Source organism: Nothoprocta perdicaria, unplaced genomic scaffold (assembly GCF_003342845.1).
Source record: "Nothoprocta perdicaria isolate Ctin4 unplaced genomic scaffold, notPer1 scaffold_122, whole genome shotgun sequence".
NCBI classification, from domain to species: domain Eukaryota; kingdom Metazoa; phylum Chordata; class Aves; order Tinamiformes; family Tinamidae; genus Nothoprocta; species Nothoprocta perdicaria.
In genome coordinates this window covers 380,055-408,036 of record NW_020454339.1, presented here as the reverse complement: position 1 = coordinate 408,036, position 27,982 = coordinate 380,055, and the positions used below count along the sequence as shown (strand labels likewise).

The following is a 27,982-nucleotide window of genomic DNA, read 5'->3' as shown; positions in this document are numbered from 1 at the left end:
GGCAGGTGCAGCACTTGGGCTGTTACTGCAGGTGTTCTGACAGCCTCGTGCACGTTTTGAACTGCTGCCTTTCTGCAGTCTTATCTGGTGTGCTTTGTCCTTCAGCATTACTGACCTCCAGAAACAGTTACCTGGGCAGGGTGCCCCAGAGTGGCTATAGATAAAACGCCATGACTTAAAGTAAACTGTGGAGAGAAGAAACAAACCAAACCAAACTTCAGGAAATTGTTTTTAAGGCTGCATTTAAAAGTGTGAATAACAAGCACACAGACAAGAATGTTAAAGTCTGTGTCTTTTGCAGTGATTTAACTGAAAAAATGTTGTGCAAGTTTTTTTTATTATTATTTTTTTCTSTTTGTTCTCTCTAAAGTTGGACTTCTTCATTTATGTTCTGCAAGACAAATGTAAATTATCTGGGGTTGGCTTTTGGAAGTGTATGTAGCATTTCTGAGTAGGAGTTTGACTACAAGGCGCATCATTGTCTGCAGTTAAATTTGATGGATTTTAGCAAGATAGGGCTCAAAGAGGCCTCAAAGAAGCCTAGAGATGCCGTCTTCAAAGTTATGCTAAACCAAGATGGAAACCTTCTTGTGGAGCCACAAGAATAGGTCACCTAGGTGCACATTTTATGGCCTTCTGCTGAAGCCAGTGGAAAATGGAGCACCATATTGCCATGGCTTCTGTAGACCACAGATCTTTGAAGTGTGCTTTTTTGGCAGTTTTACCCTTCAGCTGTCTCAACATGGCTAACGTCATCTGAGTAAGTGGTTTGTTGGATAGTTTTAGAAAACAGAATGATATATTTCAATAAGTAACACACGTGGCAATTACCTAATTTGGATTTCCTCCTTTACAAAATCATAAAGATACATAAAATGTTAATACTTAGAAGCATAAGACCTAAATATTAGAACAGCTGCATGACCTATTGGCTTTCTTTAAATCTGAGAACAGAAGTGAAGAGAATATTAAATGCAGAGCAAAGGTTCTTTGTTATATAACTATAGAATAGATTGGCTCAGTTTGCATGTGCAGAGTGAAAGTTAAAAAGAAAGTTTTTATAAATTGTCATATGTTAGAATTCTTTGTGTCTTTTACCTGTTAATTATTTCCATGCACACATGTGGCTGCTGTAGGAAAATAAATATTTCAAGATTTTAAAAAAGAAAGCGTTGCTGAGTTTGTCTTGGCACTCACCTCACCTTACAGCAATTTCTTCTGGTGTGCTGACACATGGAGTTGCTTATATATATTAAAAGTTTTGGCAAGTGCTGTAAGTGGAACATGGACATTGTTCACACGAGTCATGTAGAAATCCTACTTTGCACAGGCTGACAGTATCAAATAGAGAGAAGCATGGGAAAAGTCTCTTATATTTTTTTTAAAAAAATCATTTATTTTTCAAATGCTGCCATCTTTCTGTTATGGAAAGTGAGATTAACTTTCCATAACAGAAACCATTATCTGATGGTTTTTCACACTTTAGTATGAGTCTTTGTTTGTATGCAAAATTCTGAAATTAAGATAACAGTAATTACTTTGTTTCACTTCTTCGGRCAGAATTTGAGGTACTGCTTGTGACAAAAGGCGATGACCAGGCTCAATGTTTTGTGACACTTTAACCTTCCTTGCTGAAAGAGCTGCCTCGCTGGCGGCAGGGCAGCGGCCCCGCGGTCAYGGGCGAGATCCTGGTTCACTTCTCCGCGCCTGTAGGTAGCTGGTCAGAGGCTGCCCCTTCCCTAAAGATTCCCATTAATGAGGGAATCCCGGGGCCTGTGAAGAGCACAACTTGTGTGGATGTTAATACATTGAAAGTGGAAACCCGTTCTCTTTCTTGACCATTTCACTTGAAATGTGAGGATATCAGAGCTGTAGCTGGCAGATTATTCTGTTGTTAAGGCTGCATAACCTTAAGCCTGCATAAGGCTGGGATATTTTTATTAATTAAAATTTAATATTGTGTCTAATTGAAAATCTTTATAGCAGTGCCAGACGGTGGCTTCGTTGTTTGGAAGTCTTCAAATAAAGTGCCTGATCTGTTYCTGAAGACAAAACAGGGAAGGCCTTGGTCTTTTTAGTGTATTTGGAAGAGGGATTTTTTTTGTTGTTTGTTTTTGGTGTTTTTAATGTGTTTCATTGAGAAAATCCCTGTGCTCCCTACTTTTAGAGCAAAGTCCTGGATAGCAAAAGGAAAAGAGCTCTTGCTAGAATGCAACTTTTATTATACTGTGAGAACAACATCCAAACTGGCCAAGTTACAGACTTTGAAAACCTTCATTTTCATGTGCTTCGTGTGCTCAGTAGACACTGCTGGCGTTTATTTTAAACCCATCTTCTCAAAATTCCACTTGTGTTGAGTGGGATCGGTCCCAGGCTCGAGAGCCTGAGCGGGACTTCCCTGCAGTTGTTGCTCGTGGCTGCCGCGCTCTGGGAAGGGACACGAAGTGGGGAGATGCCCTGGTTTTCCGAGTTGCAGCCAAGCAGCCGAATGAGAAGGAAGGGAAGGAAAAAATCTAGGAGGAACTGAGTGGTATGGGAAGGAAGCAGAACTGTGAGGACCGAAGAGGAAGGCAAAGGTTAGCTCTTTAGGTAACATTAGAAATCAGGTCAAAAGTAGGAGATCTGGGAAAAAAATGTGTTAACATTCGAGTCGTGGACATTTGTTTTTAAAAAAATCCCATCTTGCCTTGAGACACTGCATTTTCTGTTGTCAGTAAATACTGGTGAAATGTGCCCCTTATTCCCTCTGGTGCCTGTTGTGCCTTAGAGCTGTCAGTCGCTGTTGGAGCTGCCGTGTGGGGGCCGGCACCGCTCGGATGCTGCAGGTGAGCCCCGCTGGGGTCTGCAGGATGTGAGTTGTGTCCTGCCGTGGGAGCCAGGTGCAYGTCGCACCGCCCGAGGTGGAGGGCACAGCCAAGGTGCTGCTCGAGAAGTGCCGGGATGTGCGCAGCCCCAAGGCAGCTGAGCTCTGCAGTGAGTTCACTTATTTAGCTGTATCCGTKGGAAATTAAGGTAATACAAAGCCTCAAATCTGATAGCATGAAATTTCATGTCAGATTCAAACTCGGAACATTTTAAATCATAAGCTAATCCTCTATGAGTAATTTTTCATAAGGTCTTCATGCTTCACTCTTTGATGCTCCAAGCCCTTTTTTGTATTTCTGAGGATAGGGTTTCTGTTGAATTTTTAAGACCTGCTTTTGGCATGGGGATTTTTAAATGTTGATGGAGAATTTGTCCCTTGGAACTAAGGACTTGAAAATACAAGAAGAGCTATAGGGAAGTCGTGCCCAAAGTCCATTCAGCTCCTTGTACCATTTTGGAGAGTGACCTCCAGCAGCTACCAGGGTTGGTGAATAAGAGCAGGGCAAACGCACAGTTTGCTCTGCTTCAGCCCCCCAGCTTCTTTTAGTCTTTAGGCAAGGGATCCCCTGTGCCACAAGTGGTAGCTGCCAGCTCTCGCTGGAATTGCTGCACTGATTTTTTGAGCTGCTTTCTGAATCTTTGTAAGTTTTGTGCTTGTGTATCTGTACCCAAAGCACAATTTGACAGTGAGTTTCCATCACTTACTTCTGCTTTGGGCAAATCTCCTGTAATATGTTTCAAGCCCTCCACCTATCAGTTTTATTTGATAACCTTAATTCTTTTCTTACAGGCAATGCTCATTTCTATTCTGTAATAATTTGCTGTAATAATTTTCCTGTTCATCATTCTATAGCAGAACAGATTTAATTCCCCTCTAAGCAGAATCCTGGCCTGTCTAGCAGTTCTCGTTGCCTGTTCTGGGCCCTGTCTGGTTGCTCTGCTTTTCAGACTAGGTAGGAGAGCACAGAAGTGCAGTTAGTGATCAAAATGCAAGAGCGTTATGGATTTATGCAATGGCAAAAAATGTGTTCTGCAGTGTGTTCTTTTCTGATAATGCCAGCAGCACTGTACTGTGGGTGCTTCAAAGAGCACTTCTGCATATTAATCTAACACTTTATAGAACATTTTATTGCAATTCCAACATCATCTTCCTAGCTGGTGCACTCTGAGAGTGCCACAGTGTACATTAAATGAGGCTAGTTCTACCCTTGGTGTATCCAGATTAAATTTCGTGGACCATTTTATCATGTTGGCATTGCCTATTGTGAATGGTGGTCTTTGCAGTTGAGTTTTGTTTTGTTTGTTGAGTTTTGTTTTGTTTATAGTTGAATAACATTCTGTCATCACTTGGATTTGTGTTGTCGCTGTTAATTCCCATGTGAGAACACCTATGAATATGCTCAATGGTAGTTTTTTACTAGGCGACCGTAGGATTTTTGGTAGGAGAGAGTGGCTAGTAGGCAGGAATGAGTTTCTCCTCTTTTACATCTTTTACCTAGTTTATTCATCTGTTTGAAGACCTTCCCCTCTTAACCTGTGGCAATTTAGGTTCCTTAAGAGCATTCAGTGAGACTTCACTGTGAACTGTGGAATTCTGGGATTTTAATGCATTTAAAATATATTCCTATTTGCTGCTTGACTCGGGTCAGAAGCTCCGTGCCTGCGTAGATAGAGTTGCAAGATTTGGCCTGGTCTGATGGTTAACCATGGGGAAAAAAACCCTATGTCTGGTACCAGTGTATTCGTTGTTGTGGTTGCATTCAAATCACACCTCACATGTACTTCCTTCCCTCTATCATTGTTCTGGCTGTTCACACCTGTGTTTTGATGAGCATATTGCAATTGGAAGGAAATATTTTTCCTCAGTCAAAGTTTTAGACCAAATGCACTTTTTCTAAAACATTAAATCCTTCATAAAAACAAATTGAAAGAATTAATTTTGAAGAAATTTCTAAAGTCACAAAATAAAAATTGTTTAACTCTGCAACAGTTTGACCCAGACATGAGGCTGTTCCTTTCTCCAGAGAGCTGGTGGCTGGGAAACCTTCTTCAGCATCCAATACTTTCCTTGCAGCCATGAAGTTTAGAGCGATCTTGGGCTCTCTGTCGATGTATTTTACTAATCAAATGCAGAAGTTGATAAATGTTCAACTCCTTGCTTCACGTGGAGTGTACTTAATGCCAATTAAAAAGAATCATGACAAATGGAGGATTAGTTCTTGTGCCAGATTGGGGATTATTAGTTTTAAAAGAAATCGCTTGGAAAGGCTCACTGTTTAATAAATATGTGACATACTAAAGCACCTTACTCCATATGATACTGATTATGGTATAAGTGTTTCTTTAAGATGACATATATCTTTCCATTAAGAATGCGGGATTTACAGAATCAGCCAATAACCATTCCAGTGTTTTGTTTTAAATGCTGGAAAATTGATAGGGGGAATTCCATGTCATAGGTCTTGCATGGTCAAACAGTGCATATCTTGTGGCAACATATTTTTTTCTCTTCATGATTTAAGGTGGAGAGAGAAGGGGGAATGTATTAGAATTGTTATTAAAAAATCTTGTGATGCAGAGAATTCAAATGAAACCCTTGGGGAGCCTTATTTTTCTATCTTTGTAACGTAATTGTTACGGCTACTTTACTGTGTTTCATAGATTTCATAATAATCACAAAACTTGCAGTGGAAAGTAGGTCACTCAATAATTTTTACTGGACTTGAAATTAATGAGTTTGAGCAGATTCCGATTCTGGGTTCTACAATTCTTTGGTATCATACAATATATCTACTAAAAATGAATTCACGTTTTGAAATGTGAGGATTTTACTAAAAGAATGGCTGAAACCAGTAAAATATGACCTGCTTTTTTTATACCAGCTAGTGATGAAAAAGGCGCTAAATTGGATGTTAGAAATAAAAATGCTCCTAAGTTTCTGTAGTACTAGTGACATGCACCTTTTCTTGTAAGAGAAGTTAACTTTGTCTGGTAAGGTGGTGTTGCACAGTAAAAAGAAATTGCTTGACTGCAGATAAATAAAAAATGGTGCTAAATGGCTAAATTTTCATTACATACCCTGTTCGTAAAGCACCGTATGAGTATGATGGGTTATTCCCAGTTTGTCAAGAAGGAAACAGACTCACCCAGAGATCTAGATAAGGGAGCAGAGGTGATGAAGATCACGGTAAAGAGCAAAAGCAGCCAACACCCACACTTGTCAATGTCCTGATTTTAATGCAAATCCATCTATTTTTACACACACACACACACACACACACACACACACATATATATTTTAAGCATTGACTGCTACAGTCATACTGAATTTCACTCATTTAAAAAGTAAAACGTAACTGATAGCCCTTGAGGTCTAAAAAAATGCCACAGTGAAAGTGTCATATATGAATACAGAGAAGAGCAATGCTGTTTTGTCTTTATTTTTTAGATTGTCTTAGGATTTCTAGGGATCACAGATCTGAATACTTCATGTCACAGCTATTGAATGCCTAAATACCTATCTCATGGTGATGTGTGTGGAATATTTTTGTTTCAATTTTATTTATGTGATTGGAAAATATTAACAGGTTCTTTAAAAACAATATATGGCTCCTGATCAAGTTTTTTTCCAGCAGTTTTTAATATGTTAAGCAAAATGCTGACTTGAAATTTTTTTGCCACTATAAAAAAATTTGTCCATCCAGTTACTAGTTTTTTCCTTTAAAGAAAATCAAATATGTTAGATTTTGTGCATTTTTTGAACTAGGACTTCTCTGTATTCAACATTTGTATTCAACTCTGTATTCAACAACTTCTCTGTAATCAACATTTTTGAAGGTGTATTTGAAGGGGAAGAGAGCTAATTTCAAGCACAGAAGCTGTTTTATCTTTAGTGATGCAGAAGGTGAATGAAAAATGAAATTTTAAATAGTTTTTTCCTCAAATATGAAACAAAATTATAATTTTGCAGAAAAGTTGTGGGATTTGGAGTAGGAAGATGCAGTTTAGAACAGAGGAAAGTCCACCAGGTGCACGCGTCTTTGTTTTACTCCAAACGCTGCTCTCGGAAGCTGTTCCTTTTACCTAGTCCTTTGCTCCTAGTTACTTGACTGCATTAGACATGGAGCTCACTGTAGACAAAGCTCAGTTTATGTTTATGACTAGAAATGGCTGTGACTTCCAAAACCTGYGTGCGCCCGTGGGGCTGCGCCGCAAGGAAGGGCGGCTGCGTAGGCTGCCCCGTCACTGCACATTGCAGAGAGGGGTGTCAGCTGCATTGATGCTTTCAGATATCAAACAGTACATTTCTGTTGCTAAACAGTTAGTCTCTTGATTGCTATTTTTTAAAAATTTTGTAAATAACTATTGGGTTTTGCTCATTTGCTTTTTAATTCGAAGTCCAGTGACTCTGAGTAAACCTCCCATGCTGCCTACATTCCAATTTGTCTCCTAATAATTCCAGTGAATTTCCTCTCTCTGTGCATTGTGCTTAAGCAGAAAAGCAAAGCTTTTTTTTCTTCCCTTGCACCGTTTTCAGTGCACGTGCATYGCCTGTGTGTTTGTGGGAAGGTTCCATAGCATTCCTGGCTATGGTGATGCCACTTGTTTGTTTTGCCAGCTTGAAATAATTTGGCTAAATGCTACAGGCTGCTCTTCCTCCAGAAGAGATTAAATTGGTCAAATGATGATRAAAGGATAAGTTTCAGGGAGAGAATATTCATAGTTAAAATACTGTTAAAAATACAAAGCCTCTTTCAYATTATATGTGACTGAGCTCTTAAGAAGCTCTGTCAGGAAGAAAAAAATTTCACAACTAACTCGAATTAAATACTAAAAACCTGCAAGTTTTCCTTGAGGAACTTTGTGTTCCCTTGCAGCCCAGGCTTCTGTCAGGTGCTGACCAAGCTGTCTGACGTGCTTTTTGAGATGCAAAATGGAGCCACGAGGGGGGATAAACAGTGGGGTTGTGGTTCAGAAAGAAAGTGCACTGACTTTCCGTGAGTATCCCGCCGTGGAGACGTAGCACAAACACGCTCCGTGAGTTTGTGCCGCGCGGAACAGGCCGTCGTCCTCGTGTGCGGGAGCGGAGCGGGGCGGCTGCGGGGCCGCCTGACGCTCCCGCGGGAGCCGCTTGTCGCCCCCGCGGTGCCGGATTCGAGCGCTGTGGGGCCGGCCCAGGTCTGCTGCTCTTTGCTGCCCCGCGCCCTGCCGGACTGCTGGGAAAAGGCCCGTTTTTCTGAATTGCACCATAAATCTACATTTATTCATTCAACATTTCTCGGGGTCGGAAAACTGTTTTTAGAGAACTCTAACCTGCATACTTCAAAAATTGGAGTATCACATCGTAATTCGGAGTAATCAACTATTAAAATGCTGTGTGTCTTTTTTCTCCTGGTGGTCTRCAGCAACTTTTATGGAGTTCTAAATGTTATTGCAGTATAATACTTAAATCTTCACTTTTCATGTTGTTTATTCTGAAATACATTTTCTACCCACATATTGAAATACCAGTTGGTTTTGCTATTGAAGAGGCTATTTTATATTGTGTTTACATTAAAAGGTCTACTTTGTGCTCTAAGAGCRCTGAGAACTTGTTTATGAGGTGGGTATATATTCAGTAATGAAAAACGCCATTCAGTGCTTTGACAGAAATCTTTGAAAAGGGCAGAAAATGGTATTTATACAGTGGCAACCCACATGCATCTGCGCGATCCTCTCAAACTCGGCCGCTCTAATCGTGGGCCTGGTGAATGGGAAGGCAGGGGGCTTTGGACTGCCTCAAAGATTAGCTGCTCCTGCTGCTTTCTAATTACCAGAATCTGGACAGTCATTTGTCTGACYGAAATAACGCGTCCAGTCGGTGCCTCCCAAGAAAAGCCTACATAATGTGCTCGCAAGAAGAGGTTTTCAGTCTCTCAGTGGGATGTCACGGGGTATGTTTATAAACTCCAGCCTAGCAGTTGCTGTGCAGTGGAATTCCGTTGGTATTGAGATAATAATTTGCACAGTCAAATTGCTTTCTATACAAAAACCCAGGGAATTATGAGGCTCTAATCCTTTATTAATGTCAACCCACAGGCAGCAAGAAAGCGTAAGATTGCCATTCGGAAAGCCCAGGGGAAAAATCTTGAGGCCATCCGAGAGCTGAATGAGTATCTGGAACAGTGAGTGTCTTACAAGAATGCTGATTGTGTTTTGCTATTCTGATAAATCTTTTTAATTAAAAAGGAATTTGCATTTGATTTAAGCCTTTGCTTCCATGCTGGTCATTTACAGAATGCCTTCGCACATTCTTTTTCCTCCCTTGCTTTCTCTGTACAGGTTTGTTGGGGACCAAGAAGCTTGGCATGAACTTGCAGAACTTTACATCAATGAACATGAGTAAGTTGTTTGCTAAGTCCACATAAATCTGTTAAATTGAAATCTACTCCATGGCAGTCAAAGACATCAGAGGKTGTTTTGACAAGCCTGTGTTAGAAAGTCTACAGTCTCATTTCCAATACAACAAGCATCACCAGGAAATAWTTAACAACCTTATCTGACTACTGAATGATTTCACAACGCATTTGATTTTAAAGCAAAATCAACTTACTAAATTATCTGTATGTTTCTTTAAATATATATATATATAGTATAAAAAACAATTATATGTGTAGTAGAGAACAGAATACATTGTCCATAATTTCTCATTCAAGTGATGTATTTACTACTACTAATTTTAAATTCACAGCGTCCAAAAACAATTGCATGAACTGTATGTAAGATTMTGTTTTTCTGTTAGTTTGCCTGCGAAGGATCTTGTAAGTTATACTTTTAACCCTGAGGAAAGGGGCAAAAAAGGAAGAAATGCACCCAACCCTCCCCCCGAGCCAGCCAGCAAAAACATGGATCCAGAGCTGGAGGTATTCGGTCGCCTGGGTACAAAAGCCAGTGCCATCAGGAATGCTGAATGCTGTAGTAACTTGCTTATTGGATATTTAATGTTTTTGTTAGCTTTTTTTATTGCTGTAGTGACAGGAGGAAATCCCAGTGTGAGAGGATTATCTCCAAGCCTTAGTGCAAGTTTTCTAATATCACAGCTTTAATTCTAACCTCTGCCCAAAGGCATCTGCCCCCCTCCACTTTAGTTCTTCAGCCTGGCCTGGATTATATCACATTGTTTGCTTCCTTCCTTTCCAGAGAGTAGTAAAAGAAACAAATTCTCAAGGAAAAAATAGGCATTCTCGTTGTCATGAAAAAATTGTTCCTCCCTCACTTGTCCTACTCTCACCAAAAATAATCACTCAGCTCTTTCAAATGCTGATTTAAAGAATAATCTAGGATTTCGATATGCAAGCTTGCATTTGCTTTGGGAAATTTACCAGCAACTTTTCCAAGAAAATAGCTGTTCAAAAAAAAAAAAAAAAAAAAAGAAAAGAGCTCTAATATATAAAAATACATTTAACCTTGTCAGAACAGTCGGTACAAAAATGAGTGGAGCAGACATATTTATTATTACTCTTTTTTTTCCCCTTTGGCTATGATCTTCATTAAAAAATACTGTAGTGGAATTTGAGAAATAAATTGCCTTTGCTTGTGCTTACGTTGGTCTGTAATTCCAATAAAAATAGTGTGCAGAGTTTTCTCCAGGTCACTGAAAAAAAAAATTGACTGTGCTTAGGGTACAGTTCTGAACATTATCTGAAGTTTAAATAGGAAAAAAAAATGGAATCTGGGCCAAAAAGCAACTAAAAGTTCGTTTTTCATTGAAGGAAATAATTAGCCAGCTTACCTATTCTATGAATAAACCCAATTTAGTCTTGACTGTGAAATTGCCATGCTGGTACCATTGCGTATGGAAAAGGTTGGATGTACAGGGTTTCTGTCGTCCCCAACTCCGTGCTCTGTTCCGATCCGAGGGCTTTGGCTTCCTTTTGATCTGCCACTTTTGGCAAATGAGCTGATGATTCTTTCCTCTCCACGTTTCTACACTGWCATAACATTCATAGAGGAAAATCACAGTATGTTTATTTTAAGAAAAAGATGATGCARATTATATGGTTTAATACTGCCTCATTTTTGCTAATTTGCCTTTTCTCTAATATTAAGTATTTGCCAATACTTGTGTTACARACATTGTGTCTCTGTTTTTGAAATCCTGCCATGCAAACCCTTCTGAGCGTCCACTTTCAATAGATGCAACTTATGTAGAAAGCAGTTAGGATTTTTGTGAAGTTCGAATTTTTGTAATTAGTGCAAATAAATGAACATTTTGAGCTAATAATTCATGCTGAAAACCTTAAACAAGTGGTAGCCTTTTCTTGATAATGGTAAGTTGTTGCTTGTTTTGACTGGTTTAATGCCGTCTTCACACACACATTTGAACTTGTCAATTTTTGAGCTGTTTTCATTATAGTTTTAGGCATGAACTTGGAAGCCTGATTTAAAGTAACTTCTAGTATGTAAAATTTGCCTATCTTGATTCCTCTAATCATTTGTTAATAAGAAATGGATAATTTTTCAAGTTTTTCTTGAGCTGTTAAATATATACCAGGACCATTACATTTAATAAAGATTTCACATTATAGAATATAAAAATAGTAATTTGTAGTTTCAAGTATCATTTAAAAATATTACATTTCTTTTGATCATGTCACATGAAGTTATGAAAGAAAATCAAGACTCCTTTTCCTCTGCTCTAATGAAATTGAAGCAAAGAGCTACACACTTTTTCATTTTTATGTCACTTTTTATTTTCCTTTAGCTATGCAAAAGCAGCCTTCTGTTTAGAGGAACTTATGATGACAAATCCTCACAACCACTTATAYTGTCAACAATATGCTGAAGTAAGTATTATCAGCAAAATCTATTGTGTTTGACTGTGCATTCTGTTTTTATATTACTTAAGTGATGAAAATGGAGTAAAAATAGTTCTTATTAATTTTTCCCTGGGAGATTTAAGAGAGTACACAGAGAACATATTAGTTTAAAACRTCTCGTAGAACTTAATATGGTAAGAAAACTGTGATTTGTTATTTAATACAATGATGAGAATAAACTATAAATAAGAACAAGGGCAAAAAATGGTGAATTTCATTTTTTAAATGAGCTATTCTTGTTGAAGGGTTTATGCACTTTTCAAATTAAGTGTATGAGAAGAGGTAAAACTTTTTCATAATAGTGATGTCTAGGAAATTRCATACTCCTTGCAACTGCAGAGCCAGATCTCGGAACACTCTTTGTAGGAATTTTTGTCTGTGAAAGGACCCTTAAAAGATTTTCTTTTTAAAGGTTTTTAACAGTTTACAGCATTTTTTCAGATACTTATACTGTTAACTGCTGGGRAAAAAATTAATTTATTTTGTTACCAGGAATAGCATTGAATTAACATTAAAACTTAAAAGTCTGAATAGCTTTGTGCTTGAAAACCTGTGAAAATCTTCTAATATTTATCGCTTTCTTTTTTTTTTGATTTAATAATAGACAAAATTAACAGTTAAGTGATGGATTTTTTTTTTTTCGTTGTTCAGCATTTGAATGCACCATAAAAGACTGAAGAAACATAGTGTGTATTTGGAGCAGTCAGAATTTAGATTTAGATTTAAAGCTTTTTATTTTCATAAGGGACAATCCCAAAATTGTTAGTAATTCATTAATAGACTCAAAATAATCACTCTTTTATTATAGCAGCTGGTATTTAAATTAGTGTTGGCCTTTTTCCCCGAGTTAAATATTTTTTAAAGAAATTCTTTACTGAAAAGAGCTCAGACTGCTCCAAGCCCAGTGTTTTGCCTTTGACCGGACTCACCCCATTTGAAATGTGGAACACAAATCTGAAGAGACAKTTCATAATATCTTTGATTCAAGAGCGAATGCCTGATGATATGTGCAGGTTTCAGGAGTCTATCATTTTTACAGGTCAAATATACTCAAGGGGGGCTTGAAAACCTCGAGCTATCGAGAAAGTATTTTGCACAAGCACTGAAGCTGAACAACAGAAATATGAGAGCTTTGTTTGGACTTTACATGGTGAGCTTGATTCTTTTTGTTGTTATCATTTTGCATGTGTTATGCATGTATTATTATCCTTTACATTTTTATGACTTTTTTCCCTTTGCTTTAACTTAACACTTCAGATTATTAATGCCTTTATTAAATACTGCATAGTAATAATTTAATGCCAATGGTTAAATTTTTTTWAAAAAAGTCAAATCTGAATTCTGTGTTCTTGTATGTATATCCTGGTTCCCCCATCCCAGATAGGGTGATGATACGTTATTAACCCTAATCTCAAAATATGTTATTGAAATGTTCAAACTGTAACATTCAGCTGCTGTTAATTATGCTTCCCATGGAAGCAAGGCATTAGGTGCTGCCCATACAAGAGTTTTTTGACTTGATCTTCCCCCCGGGATGGTCGTGTATTTTGACTATCACTAGAGTTATAAATGTACAGGATCTGTTCATGTCTCAGTTTTTGCCAACTCTCCAGATGGTTTGAGCTTTCTCAGTTTTGCTTGCAAATGCTCTGTTCTGTCAAGTTTATTTGATCTATGATGAATTCATTTTCAAATATTTTAAGTCATCTTTATTATTTGTTAGTTTCCCTTTATTTCAGGCCCTTTAGAGGACCTCAGTGCGTCCAGAGGTTTCACAGGCCTCATGCTTGTAAATGACTTAACCTAATGAATCTCAGCCATTTTTGACATCTGTCCATCTGTGACATCTGTTTAGGGATTTCAATTGGGCTCCACTTTAATTTCTGTATTCCATCCTTTAATTTCTTCATTCCATGGCCAGTTCATCTGTGCCATACACACACACATGTATATATATATATACATGCATACCTACACACACGTTTTCTTAGCAGTAACCTCCTGTGTGTGGTTTTCAGTTGGTATCTCTATAGGACTGCCACAGGAGTGCTAGGTTAAAGGAGAAATCTCTTTTTTCTTCTACTCGTGGAGACCCCATATACTTTGATATATGTGATTTCCCCAACTAGAAAAAGCTGATCTATGCTGTTGTAGTCTTTCGTCTTACTCAGAGCTCTCCAACTATAAATCTTGCTCAAAGATTTGTAGAATTGTACCAATTCAAAGAATTGGAATCAAAGAATTGCAACGTGAGGATACCTTCTTGCAGAAGGATTTAAAGGCACACTCCTCTCTGCAGAGTGGTGGACTATTGAAGGTAGTGCCTGCATTTTTCTTTTTTCCCAAATTGCTGTTTTTTTTTTTTTTTTTTTTTTATTCCAATTTTAAGTGGAACTCTCAGTTTCAGAGTGAGGGTTTATCCTATCCAGCAGTGTTATGTTGAGTGTGGCAGGCACCACAGCTTGTACTGCCATGAGTAGAGCATCTGTAGAAGGAACGGCTGGCACCAGTGCTTCAGGTTCTGAGCAAATACTTAGGCCTCCATGGAAGGTCTTTCTTGAGGTCTTAGATCTTTTAAATTATCTTTTTAATAACATAACTTTTTTTTTTTTCCTTTTAGAAGGGGTTTGTAGGGAGAGGGCATGCAGGAAGCTCTAAGACTTTCTTCAAATGCCAGATAATAGTAACAGAAATTGCTGACAGGGATCACCTTTTCTTAGACATCCTATTTAAGACATGAGCCTTGGACCTAATCTTCCTAACCAGTCTTGGATTGGTGAATAGATGCTCAAGGAAGAAAAGGAGAGATCCTTGCTCTTCCTTTAGAGATTTAACTTTTAAGAAATATGTACTTGGAGGAAGTGTTGATGCTGTATATGTAAATATGTTCATTAGCCTCAGTTGATTTTTAGTTGCAYGTACACATAGAGAGCTCAAGTGATTCTAGAACAGCCATTAAGATTTATAATGGCCAGTCTGGTCTTCTGCCAGATATTACCTCTCACCAGTTATTGGCAGTCTGCAAAGTAGATTGTGAGTCTCTTACTGATGAGAAATATTTTTAGTAGTACCTGAGAGTCACATGCAGAACCCTGGATGTGCATAACAGATAAACTAGTACAGAGGAATGGAACATGGCCCAAATTGCTTCACTTTCTCTTGGATGGTCGCTGTCAGATCACACTGGGTGATTTCTGCAGCTGCAGCTTTATTTACTCTGTTCGTGCATCTACAATTTGGCTCYCCATTTCTTGGTAACCCTGTTTCCAGGTTTAAGATCTGTTCTTGCTGTGGCTGCTGCTTTAGCACTTGACAGACAAGCCAAGCACTTGTTGTCCCTGAAGAAAATCCATATTCCTGGTAAATGCTTCATAGAGGTTTGCAGCCCTGTCTGCCCAGGAAATTTATGTCTAAGGCTGGGGCGCCACAAGTAAAGGTGTCYATCTGTTTACTTCATGCTTACATATTTATATATTTTACAATCGTCTCCCTTTCTTTTGTGTCCCCAGTCTGCCAGCCACATTGCCTCCAACCCAAAAGCAAGTGCAAAAATGAAGAAGGATAACATGAAATATGCCAGCTGGGCAGCCAACCAAATAAACAGAGCCTACCAGGTTTGTACAGAATTGTGTTTGCTACCTAGCATGTATTTTACATCCTCTCATGTGTGTTTTTATCAGAATTCAAAAAGTTACATATGACAGTTAATATGAATCAACCTTATTTGCTTGGATTATGTGTATTCTGCTTCTGTTCATTTTCTTGGAAATCGTAATATATTAATACAAGTAAAGTTTATATTTTACATTTATTAATTTGTATTGTGCATTCATTAACTAAAGGTTTCTTTTTCTGGTTTGCTGTTTAAATGACACCCTCCCTTTTGTTAATAAACCATCTAGGTGTTCGTGATGGGAACACCTAGGATGGGAATATGAAGTCAACATTAACTGCAGATTGATGTCATCCCAAGATATAATACCTAGAAATTTATATGTACAGGTTTTAAATAGAGTGAAAGTTTAATGCAAGTTTGGTTATGGCAGTTTGTACTTACTTGATTCACAGCCAGGTGGGTTTTTTTTCATTTGCTTGTTTTTTTCTGTGGCTTTTTCCTTTTGCTAACAAAAGGAAAATCTCTGAGAAAATAAGGAAGAAAATAAAGCTTTCATTTGGAGCCTTTTTTTTTCCCCGTGTTGTTTCTGTGAAGTTATTTAGGCACTTAGTGAAACATTTTTGGCTGATACTTACCAGAACTGGTCACTTTAAGACAGCTCCTGTATATTTAAAACAAATATCATGTCATAACTTCTGCATGACTTCATGCTCTTGTGATACCTCACGTACTTCAGCTGTTTCAGAYATGGAGTGACAAACACCCTCTCTGACCGCGTGGGGAATTTAGCTTTGCAGCAGGTGTAACTGCCAGCCTGGATTGGGGTGAGCAGGCAAACACCTCAGCCAAGGCCCGCAAGGAGCTCGGGGACCGCAGCAGGACCGGCTCTGCTCTGGGTGTCCCTGCTGGAGCGGGGGGTTGCACTGGATGCTCTCTAGAGGTCCCTTCCATCCTCAGCCGCTCTGTGATTCTGTGGGACGGCGCCAGCCCTGCCCAGCTGGTTACTCGGACGGGACACGGGAGGATTTGGCCACTCCAGTGTTCACATGAGGCACTTAACAACATCCGAGTGCTGCAGCGAGGGGCGTCTGGCGGTGCAGGAGGTGGCAGGTTCCCCCGTGGGTCGCTGCGGATTCGTTGCCCCTGCAGAGCATTGATCAGTTGGGAGCTGTTGTCTCTTGGATGTACGGATGTGCTGGGACGAGGGTGTCCTCGCGGCCTCCTGYGTCAGAGTGGGCTTCTCAGGGCACRTGGTGAGCTGGATCCCTGCGTTACATCCGTGAATCCTCCCCACGTCCCTGCAGTATCCAGAGCCCTTTGCAAAGTGAAACGAGAGCCTGAAAAGCTTGTTGAATTTGGCACTGACTGACTTCATTAGTTGGACCTTCTGGTAGTCTTAAATGCAGTTTGATCTGTAATCATGTCCCAGAGAGTAAGATACATTGGCAATCCTGACTTGGGTGCCCAATAAAATTATAGGAATTTCAGACTACTAAATATGATGTTATTAATGGTGAAAAACTGCTCTTTAGCAATTGCTTGTAATGAGATCTTTTCCCATTCTCAGACTGGATTTTGAGCTTGGATTACCACCAGTTTGCTCAATAATTTTGGAAAATGTCCTTTATTTTTTCAAGTTCAGGACTGCTTCTTGTTTTTCGTGCAGTTTACTGGAGATATTTTTACTGGTGTGCTGCTTCTTTCTGTTTATCCTCTCAGTCAAGTGGTGTGCTTTGGCATTGGATTTCTACTTTTCCTGTGCATTCCGGTTTGAAATTTAAGCAAATTTATGTTTATTGTCATTTAAAAAAAATTCTTTGAGCATTTAAAAAAAAAAAACCTTTCATGAATGCTTGTTAGATGGTGGAGCAGTTTCTTTAAAGGGAGATATAGTGAGAATAAGTTGAATTAAATACTTTTTGCAAGAGCACAGGTRTTTGTTCCATATGACTGGTTAATATTTTTACTTCGCTGTTGAATATGTAGCTGCTGTACTTCTTCTCCTAAGTTCTTTAATCGAGGAGAAATATAAACTTAAAAAGGTGAGAAAGGTTTTGTATGAGAGCTTGCTGCTTGGAGCTTGAATTCCCAGCTCCTACCACGGGCCCTTGAAAAAGGGCATTATTGTCTAGGCCACTTAAATTTAATTCATTGGGTTAAAAAAAAAAAAAAAAGAAAAAGAAAAACAAAACCTTGTTTAAGAAACATTATAGAAGTGCTGATTACTGAAAGAATTGTTACAAGTGTAGTTTTGCATTACGTTGTCACTGAGAAACTGGCTCTTCCGTGGGTGCAGGTTCTGGGAGGGAAGGAGGAGCTGCCCCAGCCGTGGACGTGAGCGACACGGTCACTTCAGCGACCCGTGGCTCTTCCTTTAGCTAATTGGTTTAACACGTCCCCACTCGGAGCGTTTCGGTGGAGTTTCAGCTGCCACGTTGGGCTGAGGGGCAGCCAAGTCCTTCACGTGCCCCTGGTCACGGTCGTTTTCCAGAGATGCTCCTTGGCTGCAGCGCTAAATTCTCCTGCGCTAGGAGTCCGTGTGTCCACCACGGTGGGAGGGGTGATTTTGTTACAAACCATCTGGGAAAAAGCAAATTAAATCAGGATTTTAAGAAACGGATTCCRGCTCAATCAGTCAAATTGCAGCGTAATGGCAGAATAGACAAAATAATTGTTCGTCAGGGCAAATTTGAGGTGATTAGATTTCCAAGTTTCCCTCTGTTTGTTATGACGCAGGGGTTGGKTTTGTTTGCTCAGCCTAGAGCGCCCGTCAGTAGCTTGAAGTGAACAAGCCCCGCTCTTCAGCTAATGCCCTGTGTCAGCTCTGATCTCGGGGCCCCGATGGACAAGTAAAATTAGTAAAAAGACRTTTATTTTGAACCCTTCCTCTGCTTCCACGCTGGCGGGTGTCTCACGCGCAGCTTTCTGATCACGGTTGATTTAGACTGCTGTGATTTTTAATGAAAGTCTCAGAAAACCTAGTTTGCAACAGTGTTTTCAGTCAAGGATTTGGGGGTTGGAGAGTGGGGGTGTCTCTCTATCTRTTTTTATTAAAAGATCTGCACCTCCCCGCTTGTCTGGTTAGTGTGAAGAAAAAGAGAACACTGCATTAAATCCAAACCCTAGCAAAAGTTCCATCTATCAGCTGGGACTGCATTCAGAAATACCAGATTTTCTTCGAAAGTTGATTATTGCAGGTCATTCTGAAAACTGCACAACCCAACAAATAGGCTTATCCTTACGACTGCAGTCAAACCATGGGGCGGTCRTTCCTATTCTGGAAATATGGAATAAGAAAATACAGTGTGTTCACTAGGTTCTTTAAGCGTGTTAAGCCCTGTCCTCATGAAAACATGTTATTTTTCGGGGTGTTTAATCCGAAATGACGTTCATGTGGTGTTCCAAAACAGTATGTCTAAGAACTACGCCTTGACTGGGAATCCCAGTGTGAGATTTCAGCAGGGGTCGGGAGCGGGTTGGCAGGATCTGCAGCTCGTTGGCAGGGCAGTAACTACCTGTGCCTGCCCACTCAGTCTTCCTTAACAGGTCATGAAGAGCTTAAGTTAATTACAAGAGAGAGGGGACACATTATAAATCAAGGACTAAGTGCGCAAGACAGCAGTGGTATTTGAAATAAAAAACATCAAATTGGAAATTTATCGAGTGCTTAGATGTTAATGTATAAGATAGAGAATAAGCTGTTTCACTAATAGCAAATTGTACTTGCTGCTTCTGTAACTTCCTTACCAACCTCCTGAGCCCTAAATGCGAAACTGTTTTAATGCAGGTGTATTAAAAATGGTTGAGATTTTCACTTGACTAAAGCAGCAGCCTAGTCCCTAAATCCATGCTAAGAAAGGGTGAGGAGTGATGGGGATTGTCAGTACAGTTAGAAAACTCCTGTGAAGATCAGCGTGGGGTAGTCAACAACTCCTGCACATCTCCCTCCTCTCCCAACCTTGGCTCTGTGCAGCATAGTGAATATAAAGTTATACTCTCCAAAAGTAGCATTTATCAAGCTCTGTCTGCTGTTGTTATCAACCTAGGTTTTATCTCAAAAATTTGGAAATTGCACTGTAATAGATTACAATCAAATTAAAGGTCATTACTTACTTTGAATTGTGAAATGTAATTATATGATGACGGAATTACATTATAGACATTTTGATAAGTAGCTCATTCTTCTCTCTGTTGCTCTAACAAAAATAGACTTGATTAGCTTTATATCAAGTCTATTTAAATCATGAATATAGTTTAAATCATAAGAACAATTCAAGTCTGAAATAAAATCAGTGTTATAAGTCACAGCAGAAAAAGCAGTGCTAAGATTTTCTCTTTATTTGATAAGGGTTAATTGYAAAACAGTATATTTTTTAGTCTTAAAATCTCAAATTCAAAGCAAATGAATGAAATTAAGAAATTTATTAACATTTTCATGACTTACCAGAGGAAGTCTGATATACTTTGCATTCTAGTAAAAACAATAAGTCTTAATGAAACATTAAAGACACTGCTTTTGAGTTTGTATTAGAGTTGATGCTTTTTAGGGTCTTTCTGCTGGAGAATTTCTGATATATGACAAATGATTTCTTTCTTTTTTTCAAGTTTGCAGGCCGCAGTAAGAAAGAGACTAAATACTCCTTGAAGGCAGTGGAAGACATGTTGGAGACCCTGCAAATCACTCAATCTTAGATGGGCACAAAGAGATACGTTGTTAAATTTTATAATTCTGTGATCAACCTCTAAGGACCTGTGGGTTAAGTTAATGTAGTGCTGTTAAAAAGTAATTTTGTATTGATTAACATGGCTATCTAAAGTAACATTTTTTATGAAAAGTGAAATACCTATTTATTGCTGCTATAAGAAGTGAATACACACTGAAATGAATAACTTATCCCAGGAAGACAGCTTAAAGAAATTAAATATGTTGCACATCCGTCTCTTTAGATTTTGTATGTACAGCACCAGCTTTCAAGCCATAACTTGTAGAAATAAACCTGTTAAATGATTTAAAAAGTTACAGTGATTTATTGGGTCTGCCAGTCACCATTATAAATTTCCATGTAGATGAATACTGTATGATGGAGTCCATTCTTACTTTTGTATATTTAAGAGTTGAAGTGTGCTACAGGGATACTTTCTGGTCAATATTTACCATACGACAAGATGTGATTGCTGTGCATGAATATATTGTCATAGAGAAACGTTTCATTATGGTATTGCTCCCTGGTGCTACAGAATGGGGAGAACCTGTTTGTAGGGTTTACTCTAGTGGGACTTTTGTACTGGCGTAAGGCCAAAGGCGTTCCTTTCTGTGGCTTTTGTGGGCAAATCCTTGCCTGTCCACTTAGTTCTCCAATCAGTATATCTATGTATATGTGCTTTCTATYCTTTCTGTCCTTCACATCAAGAGTTTGAAGACCTTCTGGAAACAGGGCTGCGTCCTCCTCACTTCTAGCTTTGTGGCTAATRTCTGCTCTACCTCCTCACTGGTGTAAGCTGTGGTACATTATATTAGTTTCCCCACAATAACTGGTATGGCAGAATAAGTTTGAAGCAGTTTATTCTATAGCCTTGTACTCACTGGAGGATAAAAGTGTGCATGAAGCCATTAGTATGTGTAAGCCTACACCACATTTGCCCTTCAGGAACTCATTTATTTATTTGAATCTTTAGTCAAACACCCTAATTCATGCAGTTCTCACTTTGGYTCTTGCTTGTGTGTATACTCGGAGAATTCAGTTTTGCAGGTTTAATTTTTTATTGCAGCTCCGGTCAGGGTACATGACAGCAGCAAAACATGCTTGACAAATTCTAATAAAAATATTGCTATGATGATTGTTACCACCATCCAGAATAACTGACTTGACACGCAGTAGGAGGTATAAAATTTGAAAGGCACCGGTTAAAGGTTATGCATTAAGATGTCCTTTTTATGACCCCAGACCTGATCTAGTAAAACAAAGCTGCGCTCTTGCTAAAACAAAATCAGCAACAAAAACTTCCCTTATGGGCTCAAACTTGAAAATGTGTATAAAGGTGGTTTTGTGAAGCAATACCTTCTGGAAATAGAAGTTCTCGTTCCCATTTTCTGTGAAATAGGTTGTCACAGGCAGGGTGGTGCCGTGAGGGCATGGGTGCTGTGCCATGAGAATGCATTATATGAACAATCTTAAATTACTGCAATGTTGCTGAAATACAAAACTGTTAAAAAGTTTATAAAATAAAATATTATGGTGAATCACCCAAATCAAACCCGGTGAAATATCGCAGATCCTTTAAACTAGTATACTGACTGGCCTCAAAATACTATTTGTGGTAGACGATATATGTTTCAGGTGGAAAAACAAGTTAATCTCACAAGTRAACATATGCATTTCTGTTCAGTTTCCAGTCTTTTATTGTATGAGTGTGCCATCTAGAGTTTTAAGTCTTCATTAGTCTTGTTTTTATTTTACCTACATCTCAAATAACATGGTCTTATTCTGAAAGTACAATAGTGGAGAGCTTTACTGTAGACTAAAATTACACAGATTAAAGGGCTGAGTAGTGCAGCCTCACTCTATGGCAGAATGTTTTCCTTGACTGTAGGAAACCCATCACTGCTGGGTGTTTTACTGGAAGATGTAGCCTAGTTATGATGCTACAGAAAAGACCAACTAGGTTGGCATCTGAGTCTGTAGTGTGATAGAAAATGYACATAAGTTTTGTCCTAAATCTGTCCTGTTGAATGCAAGGATTTGATGGCAGATTTCATCTCACTGAGCACTTAGAACCACCTGTTTTTTGGTACTGCCACTATTGAGGTTATAAATTGGACTAGCAAATATTTCTGATAAATTCATGTTCACTTAAAAGGTAAAATGAATTATTCCTATGAAAGTGCACGGGCAGTTTTTGAATGCACTGTTGAATTCCCCTGTGAGAACTGAGTGTTTTTTCCCTATATTCAAATAATGAAAAAAACCTTTTATTCCTCTCTCTGCAGGCTATTTTATAGTTATTTCCCTACAATCTCAGCAAGGGAAGAGTACAGAAAGGAAGCTGAAATATGACATGAGTTTTTTTTCTTCTTTTTATTTTAGTAAATGATTTGTAATATATTGCTGATGATATCTTGGATTAAAGAATAGGCTTCAAAGAGAGTTAACAAATAGACTTGATATTCTGTATTGTGCTCTGATAGTGACAAATGCTACATAAAAATATTGTTTTCAAGCATGCAATCTCCTCTGCATAAAAGACTATGGTTTCATTCTGTTTCAACTGATAGCAAAGATCTGGCACTTGGCAATGCCAAACAGTTAAGCAATGACTTATGCCTATTTTGGGCAGCTGTGCTTTGATAACAGACTTGATAAGGGCGGGTTTGGTATGATCATTGACAGGGCAGACTCAATTCCACCTTTATAAAACAAGTTACTTTTGCCCAAAAGTTATACAATTCATATTTTTTAGTTGCAAAAAGCACATCTTGTTTAGAATATATCCCTAAATCTCTCCAGTTCGGTGCCCAGAATATCTTACAGTTGCCATTGGAAACTCTGTTATTAGTCAACGGAGGGCTTCCTCTTGGCCGTGCTCTATTTGTGATGGCATCTGCGTTTGCTGGTCGCTGCACTTACAGTGGAACTTGTACACCAGCCAGCTTTGGAAGGGAGGGGAAAAGGAAAGCAAATCAAACTTGACTTACTGGCATGAATTTGTTAGCTTCTTGTTACTTGCACCCTCATCTTCCAAGAACACCAACTAGCTATAGTCAGGTTTGCAATAATAACTATTCTTCTTGTAACTCGAGAACTCCTATGTAGTCAGCTGTAAAACGAACACTTTATTAAAATCTAAATGTAGAGATTCCAGTTAAACAGCGTTATGCAATGTGTCTTTACCATGGTGTTCACGGAAAGGGTGGCTCTGCTACCCTCCATCAGGTTGGGATCAGAGTAGAGGATGAGATACTGGTTTGCATACTTCTGTAGAGAAAACTGATTTTGCTTAAAACAGCTGGAAACACTGCATTATTCAGTGCTGAAAGAGAATTTTAGCACCAACTATTATTTTACTACAGATATTTGAATCTACATGGAGAGTGAAGTACTTGGAATTGGTCATTAGTCTTATCTGAAAGGACTCCGCACCCTTAGAGATCACTATCCTCTTGATAGGCACCAGCTGGGGGTTGGGTTTAACCCAGAGACTAGTTTTCAGAAAGAAGTGGTCATTAATCTATCTTCCTTTTAGATCAGGGAAAGAAAAAATGTTAGGAAAGGTTGTTTTTCAGGTGCTGCATGTGAAATGGGAAGCCCTTATCAGTGCAGTTCCCTAAGTAAGTTTACTCTCCCCTGTTAGGGGGAAATGCTCTTCTGTAACAAGCAGTTCAAACCTTCTCCTGCCCCTTGAGTATGAAGAAGCAAGGCCTGTGCAACCCATATATGGAAGGCCTTTCTAGGACAAGTTCTGAAAGAAACAACATTGATGCCACAGGCTCCCATAGGGGAGCACTGCTGGTGCGCCCTGAGTTATTTCCACCATAAAGGAGCTGAGAGAGACCCACCTGACAGTGCCCAGAGCCTGCAGCGGCTCCACCATGGACACGGGCCTACCTGGAGGGTCTGCCCCTGTCCCGGCCTGTCCTTCCTGGTTTCCTTTTCCCCGGCTGCCACTGTGGTGACTCTGGGACCTCTCCTCCATGTGGAGCTGCGGGGGCTGTGGGTGACCTCCCATCCCCTGGGACTTCCTTTGGGCGTGTTTATGTTTGTGTAATGAGTTTTTATTAAAACATGTTATAGCATAAATATACAAGGGGCATGGAGCAAAAAAGCGAGGGAAAACGTTTCCAGATGGGAGGCCTGTTAGTCAAGCTCAGAGGGGCAGCTATGGGAGAGCTGCGTTTTCAGCCCACATTGGCCAGCGCCAGTCCAAACACTTGCTTCCTTGCAGAAGATGACCGAGGGTGCTGTGTTTTGGCATTGGGTAAATAATGAAAGGTATTATAAAAGCAAAAAAGCAAAAAAACGTGACAGAAACTGCAGTGCAAATTACCCTTTCTCCTCATCCTCCTGTTCTTAACAGTTGTCCACGCGACCTTGCTGTCGTTAGGGTCTGTCCTGCCACTTGGCCAACACGTAGGCATCTGCCTCAGGGCTCGCAGCAGGGAAGGGCGTTACCAGAAGGAGGGCTCCCCGGCATCGAGGCTCCGGCGTGTGTCCCTCACGGCAAGACTTGCCCTTTGTGCGTGGGCAGCAAAGTTCGGCCTGCCCTAGAGACCCTGTTTTGAGATCGAGACTAGCTTTCCTCCCAAAACAATAATTTGTACAGGTTTTCCCTAGCAAGATTTTGGTTTTGGGACATTGTGTTTGAAAATGAAACCCTAAACCAGGCAGATGCAGTCCTCTGGGGAAAAGACCGCAAAAATCAACACGGGGGCTGTTTCAAGAAGGAGGGAGCAGCAAAGCAAAATCAGCCATTGCTTCTGTTTATGTAGGTAATTGAGCCTGACGCAGCAGTGTGCCTGACAAGTCGGTTTGTGTTTTTTAGTCCATTAAACACAGGTCCAACACTCCAAGCTGTCAGTGGCAGCCTGAGAGTGTTTCAGTTTAGACTCTGGAAATTGTGTAGATGCAGATAGCTCATGACATGGGCAGCGGCCTCGCAAGCCAACCAGCAGAAAAGTATCTCAGTATCCCCTTTCCTTGGGCAGCTGCTACGGTTTGTTCTTTAACTTTGAATCAAGAATGAATGCCATGAAGAATTATTAACAGGCATACTGAAAGTTAGATGTAATAGATGTTATGTCCTTTTAATTAATTCTGTAATCAATATTGCTATTCCTTTTCTGTTTTTTTTTTTTCACTATTTGAGTTTCTTGAGCATTATTTGTTTAGCTGGTTTAATGGTGAGCTGGAAATTCATTTGGAAGAGTTAAAAGRAGGATGAAAATTCTGAAAAACCTATAAACACCTTGGTCTTGCTGACTGAGATCAAGATAAATTGTATATAAAATGCAGAATTTTTGTTTTAAACATATCAATAACATTYAGTGAGTTGTGTAACAATATTATARTTGTAGTCACGCCAAGCTTTTTGATCAAAACTTCCCAGAAATGTGATGTCTGTATGGAGCCAGAAGTTCTAATAAGCTTTTAAATAAACTTTGATTTAGTTAAATATAGGCGCTGCCCAGACTAAGGAAGAAATCATTGCTAATATGGGTATCTTACTCCTCTTGGGAAGGTCCCATTTTCAGGTAATTTTAAGCCTGATCAGCTGTACCAAAGAAGCAGCTGCACCTATTACCAGAGTAGCCTGAACGAGCTCTGGGGCTTTTCCACATACAAACTTTCTCCTGCATAAAGCAGAGATGTAGATGCARCCATTTGGGAACAAAATTTGAGAGCAAATAGATGCATGATCACTTGCATGCAGGGGATTGGATGAAGAAACCTGATAAGATATTTATGTTTGTTTCTCCTTGGGCCCCTTTCTGTAAATTATGCTGAATAAAAAGCCCTCTGCAAAGAAAGTCCACTTGGACTTACTTTGGTGGGCTTACATGTGCATTTCAGATACCTAACAGTGAATTTTGATGGACATCATTCTAGCAGGCTGATGAGTAACTGATATTAGTGTAAGGATCTGCTTCTTAGAGGGGTTTCAGGTAAAGAGTAAGAACCTTCTGTYACAGGGCCTCTTGCTGCTGTATCATGAATCTTTTGGACAAGAACAACCAATCACGTTCATATCTTTCCCATGTCTAAATAGTTTACAGGCTTCCAAATGCCATCATGATACAGTGAGTGGGGGTTTTTGGTTGTTTTTGKTTTTAATTTATTTACCAGTTCAGAGGGGATCAATGTTGTGATTTCTGCTTCTAGCTCTAGCACATACAAATATGAAAAATAAAAATAAAAGAGCTCTTAGTCCTTGTTCTTGAATTGCTATTTAGGTGCCAAAATAAGAGGTCGGATGCTCCAAATCGTGTGTTGGTTCTTAAGTTCAGGATTAGAAGCAGAATGGGTAGTTTTCTAGATCACCCTGGCTGTGTTTTGGTAAGGAAGCAAGCAATTGAAAAAGGCCTTTTTCAAAAAGGCCATGGTCCTCTGTGTGTTGTCACAGTGAAGAAAGCAGCAGCCGTGATGGATGTTCAATGAAGTCAGAACAGCATTTTGAACCAAATGAATGCAAGAARGGATGCGGCRACCAGGAATCAGGAGTTAATGCGGMAAGAGAACTGCATGAAATACAGAAAATAAAGCAAGCSCTGAGCTTGGCTGGGTGCATGATCTTTTGTTGCTCACGTCCCTTCCCCTCCTACACCTCCTCCCTGTTCCCTGCTAGGGGTTCTAGCCTGTTCCCTGGCTCTTTGGGGCGGGGTTCTGTCCTTGGGTTGGGCCATCCATGGCATAAGAAGGGAGAGGTGTCACACAAAGTGTCAGAASCTGCCAGACATGGGCTGTCTTCAGCTGCATGTGATCACCTCCAGACAGTGAATGGAAGAGAGGCGTGTGCGATGTGGGGAGGATACCCCTCAGCTCCTGGGTTCCTGAAGCCCACGGGGAGCTGTGGAGCCAACTCTTTGCTGTGCCATGGCGGGCAGCAGCGGGGACAATATTCCTGYTTAGATCTCTCTGAATGACGAGCGTTATTTAAATGAGAAACAATATTCTTGAGGGCTGGCCAGAATGCAAGAATTTTGTTATGCAATAAAGCTGAAGTTTGACTCCTGTTTTCGTTCCATACTAGAACAAAAGAGAAACCTTTTCAGTGCATCCCTGCAAGGTTGAGATCCACACTGGATTACTAGTCACCTAATGACTGAGTCATTCCCTTGGCTAGAGGAGATGCGGGMTGCAGTTAGCTCTCTGCCTGACTGTGAGAGTGCCCTTGCACTTGAGTTTCTCTTATTCCTGCCAGGCGAGCTAACCAGCCTGCTGCTGAGTCAGGCTCTGGCCACCGAAAGCTGGAAAATGGAAGAACTGCAGAGGAGAGATTGGTGGTTAACTAGGTAGTTGGGTTCGTACCATCCCTAAAATAAACTCTGAGAAAGCTCCAGTGAAATAAAGGCATTTCTCTGAAGAGCATCTGGCTTTTATGAGTTGCAATGACTTTAATATTAGTTGTGGTCTTTCACAATCGGGATATTGAATTTACCGTTTATTAAATACACGGTGGCTCTGAGGCATTAAAAAATAATCACGTAACTTGCTTCGCTTTCCGCTAGCAGATCTGGAAATTTACAGGGAAAGGAAAACTGGGAAGGGTGTCCGTGCTCGCTCCTTTTCGTTGCGTGCTCATGCCTGGTTGCCACGTGCACATGCCCGGTGCTGCTGAACTAAGAGGCAGCTCATCAGCAGTCCAGGACCAGCACAGCATCCTCCCACCAAAGGAGGTGGAGGAGAAGGAGGGGACAGCCAAGCTCCTTGGGGTGACCAACCTCAACCAGGCTTCCCCATTGCAGGCCAACTTGCTCACGACACCCTGGGCATCTCTGCAGAGCCCAGGGCCTCGCTTAATCCGTGGATGGTCACCCGACATACTCGTTGCACATGTAGACATTTACTGGGCAGACTTCAGCTCAGGTAATGGGCACTTCAAAGTGGGAAGCCTGGAAATATGTTCGCCTCATGAAAAAGAAAAAGAAAAA

The 27,982-nt window shown here is 39.9% G+C and overlaps 1 protein-coding gene across 1 annotated transcript in view; it reads left to right on the top strand.

The window, feature by feature from the left end:
• The window catches only part of EMC2 (ER membrane protein complex subunit 2), a 31,144-nt gene extending 10,328 nt beyond the window's left edge, over positions 1 to 20,816 (top strand). Inside the window, exons 5-10 of the mRNA XM_026054536.1 lie at positions 8,944 to 9,029; positions 9,187 to 9,246; positions 11,609 to 11,690; positions 12,763 to 12,873; positions 15,233 to 15,337; positions 19,945 to 20,816. Coding sequence (XP_025910321.1) covers positions 8,944 to 9,029; positions 9,187 to 9,246; positions 11,609 to 11,690; positions 12,763 to 12,873; positions 15,233 to 15,337; positions 19,945 to 20,031 — 531 coding nt within the window. The 3' untranslated portion in view covers positions 20,032 to 20,816. The remainder of the gene's footprint in view (positions 1 to 8,943; positions 9,030 to 9,186; positions 9,247 to 11,608; positions 11,691 to 12,762; positions 12,874 to 15,232; positions 15,338 to 19,944) is intronic.
• The last annotated feature ends 7,166 nt before the right edge of the window (positions 20,817 to 27,982 follow it).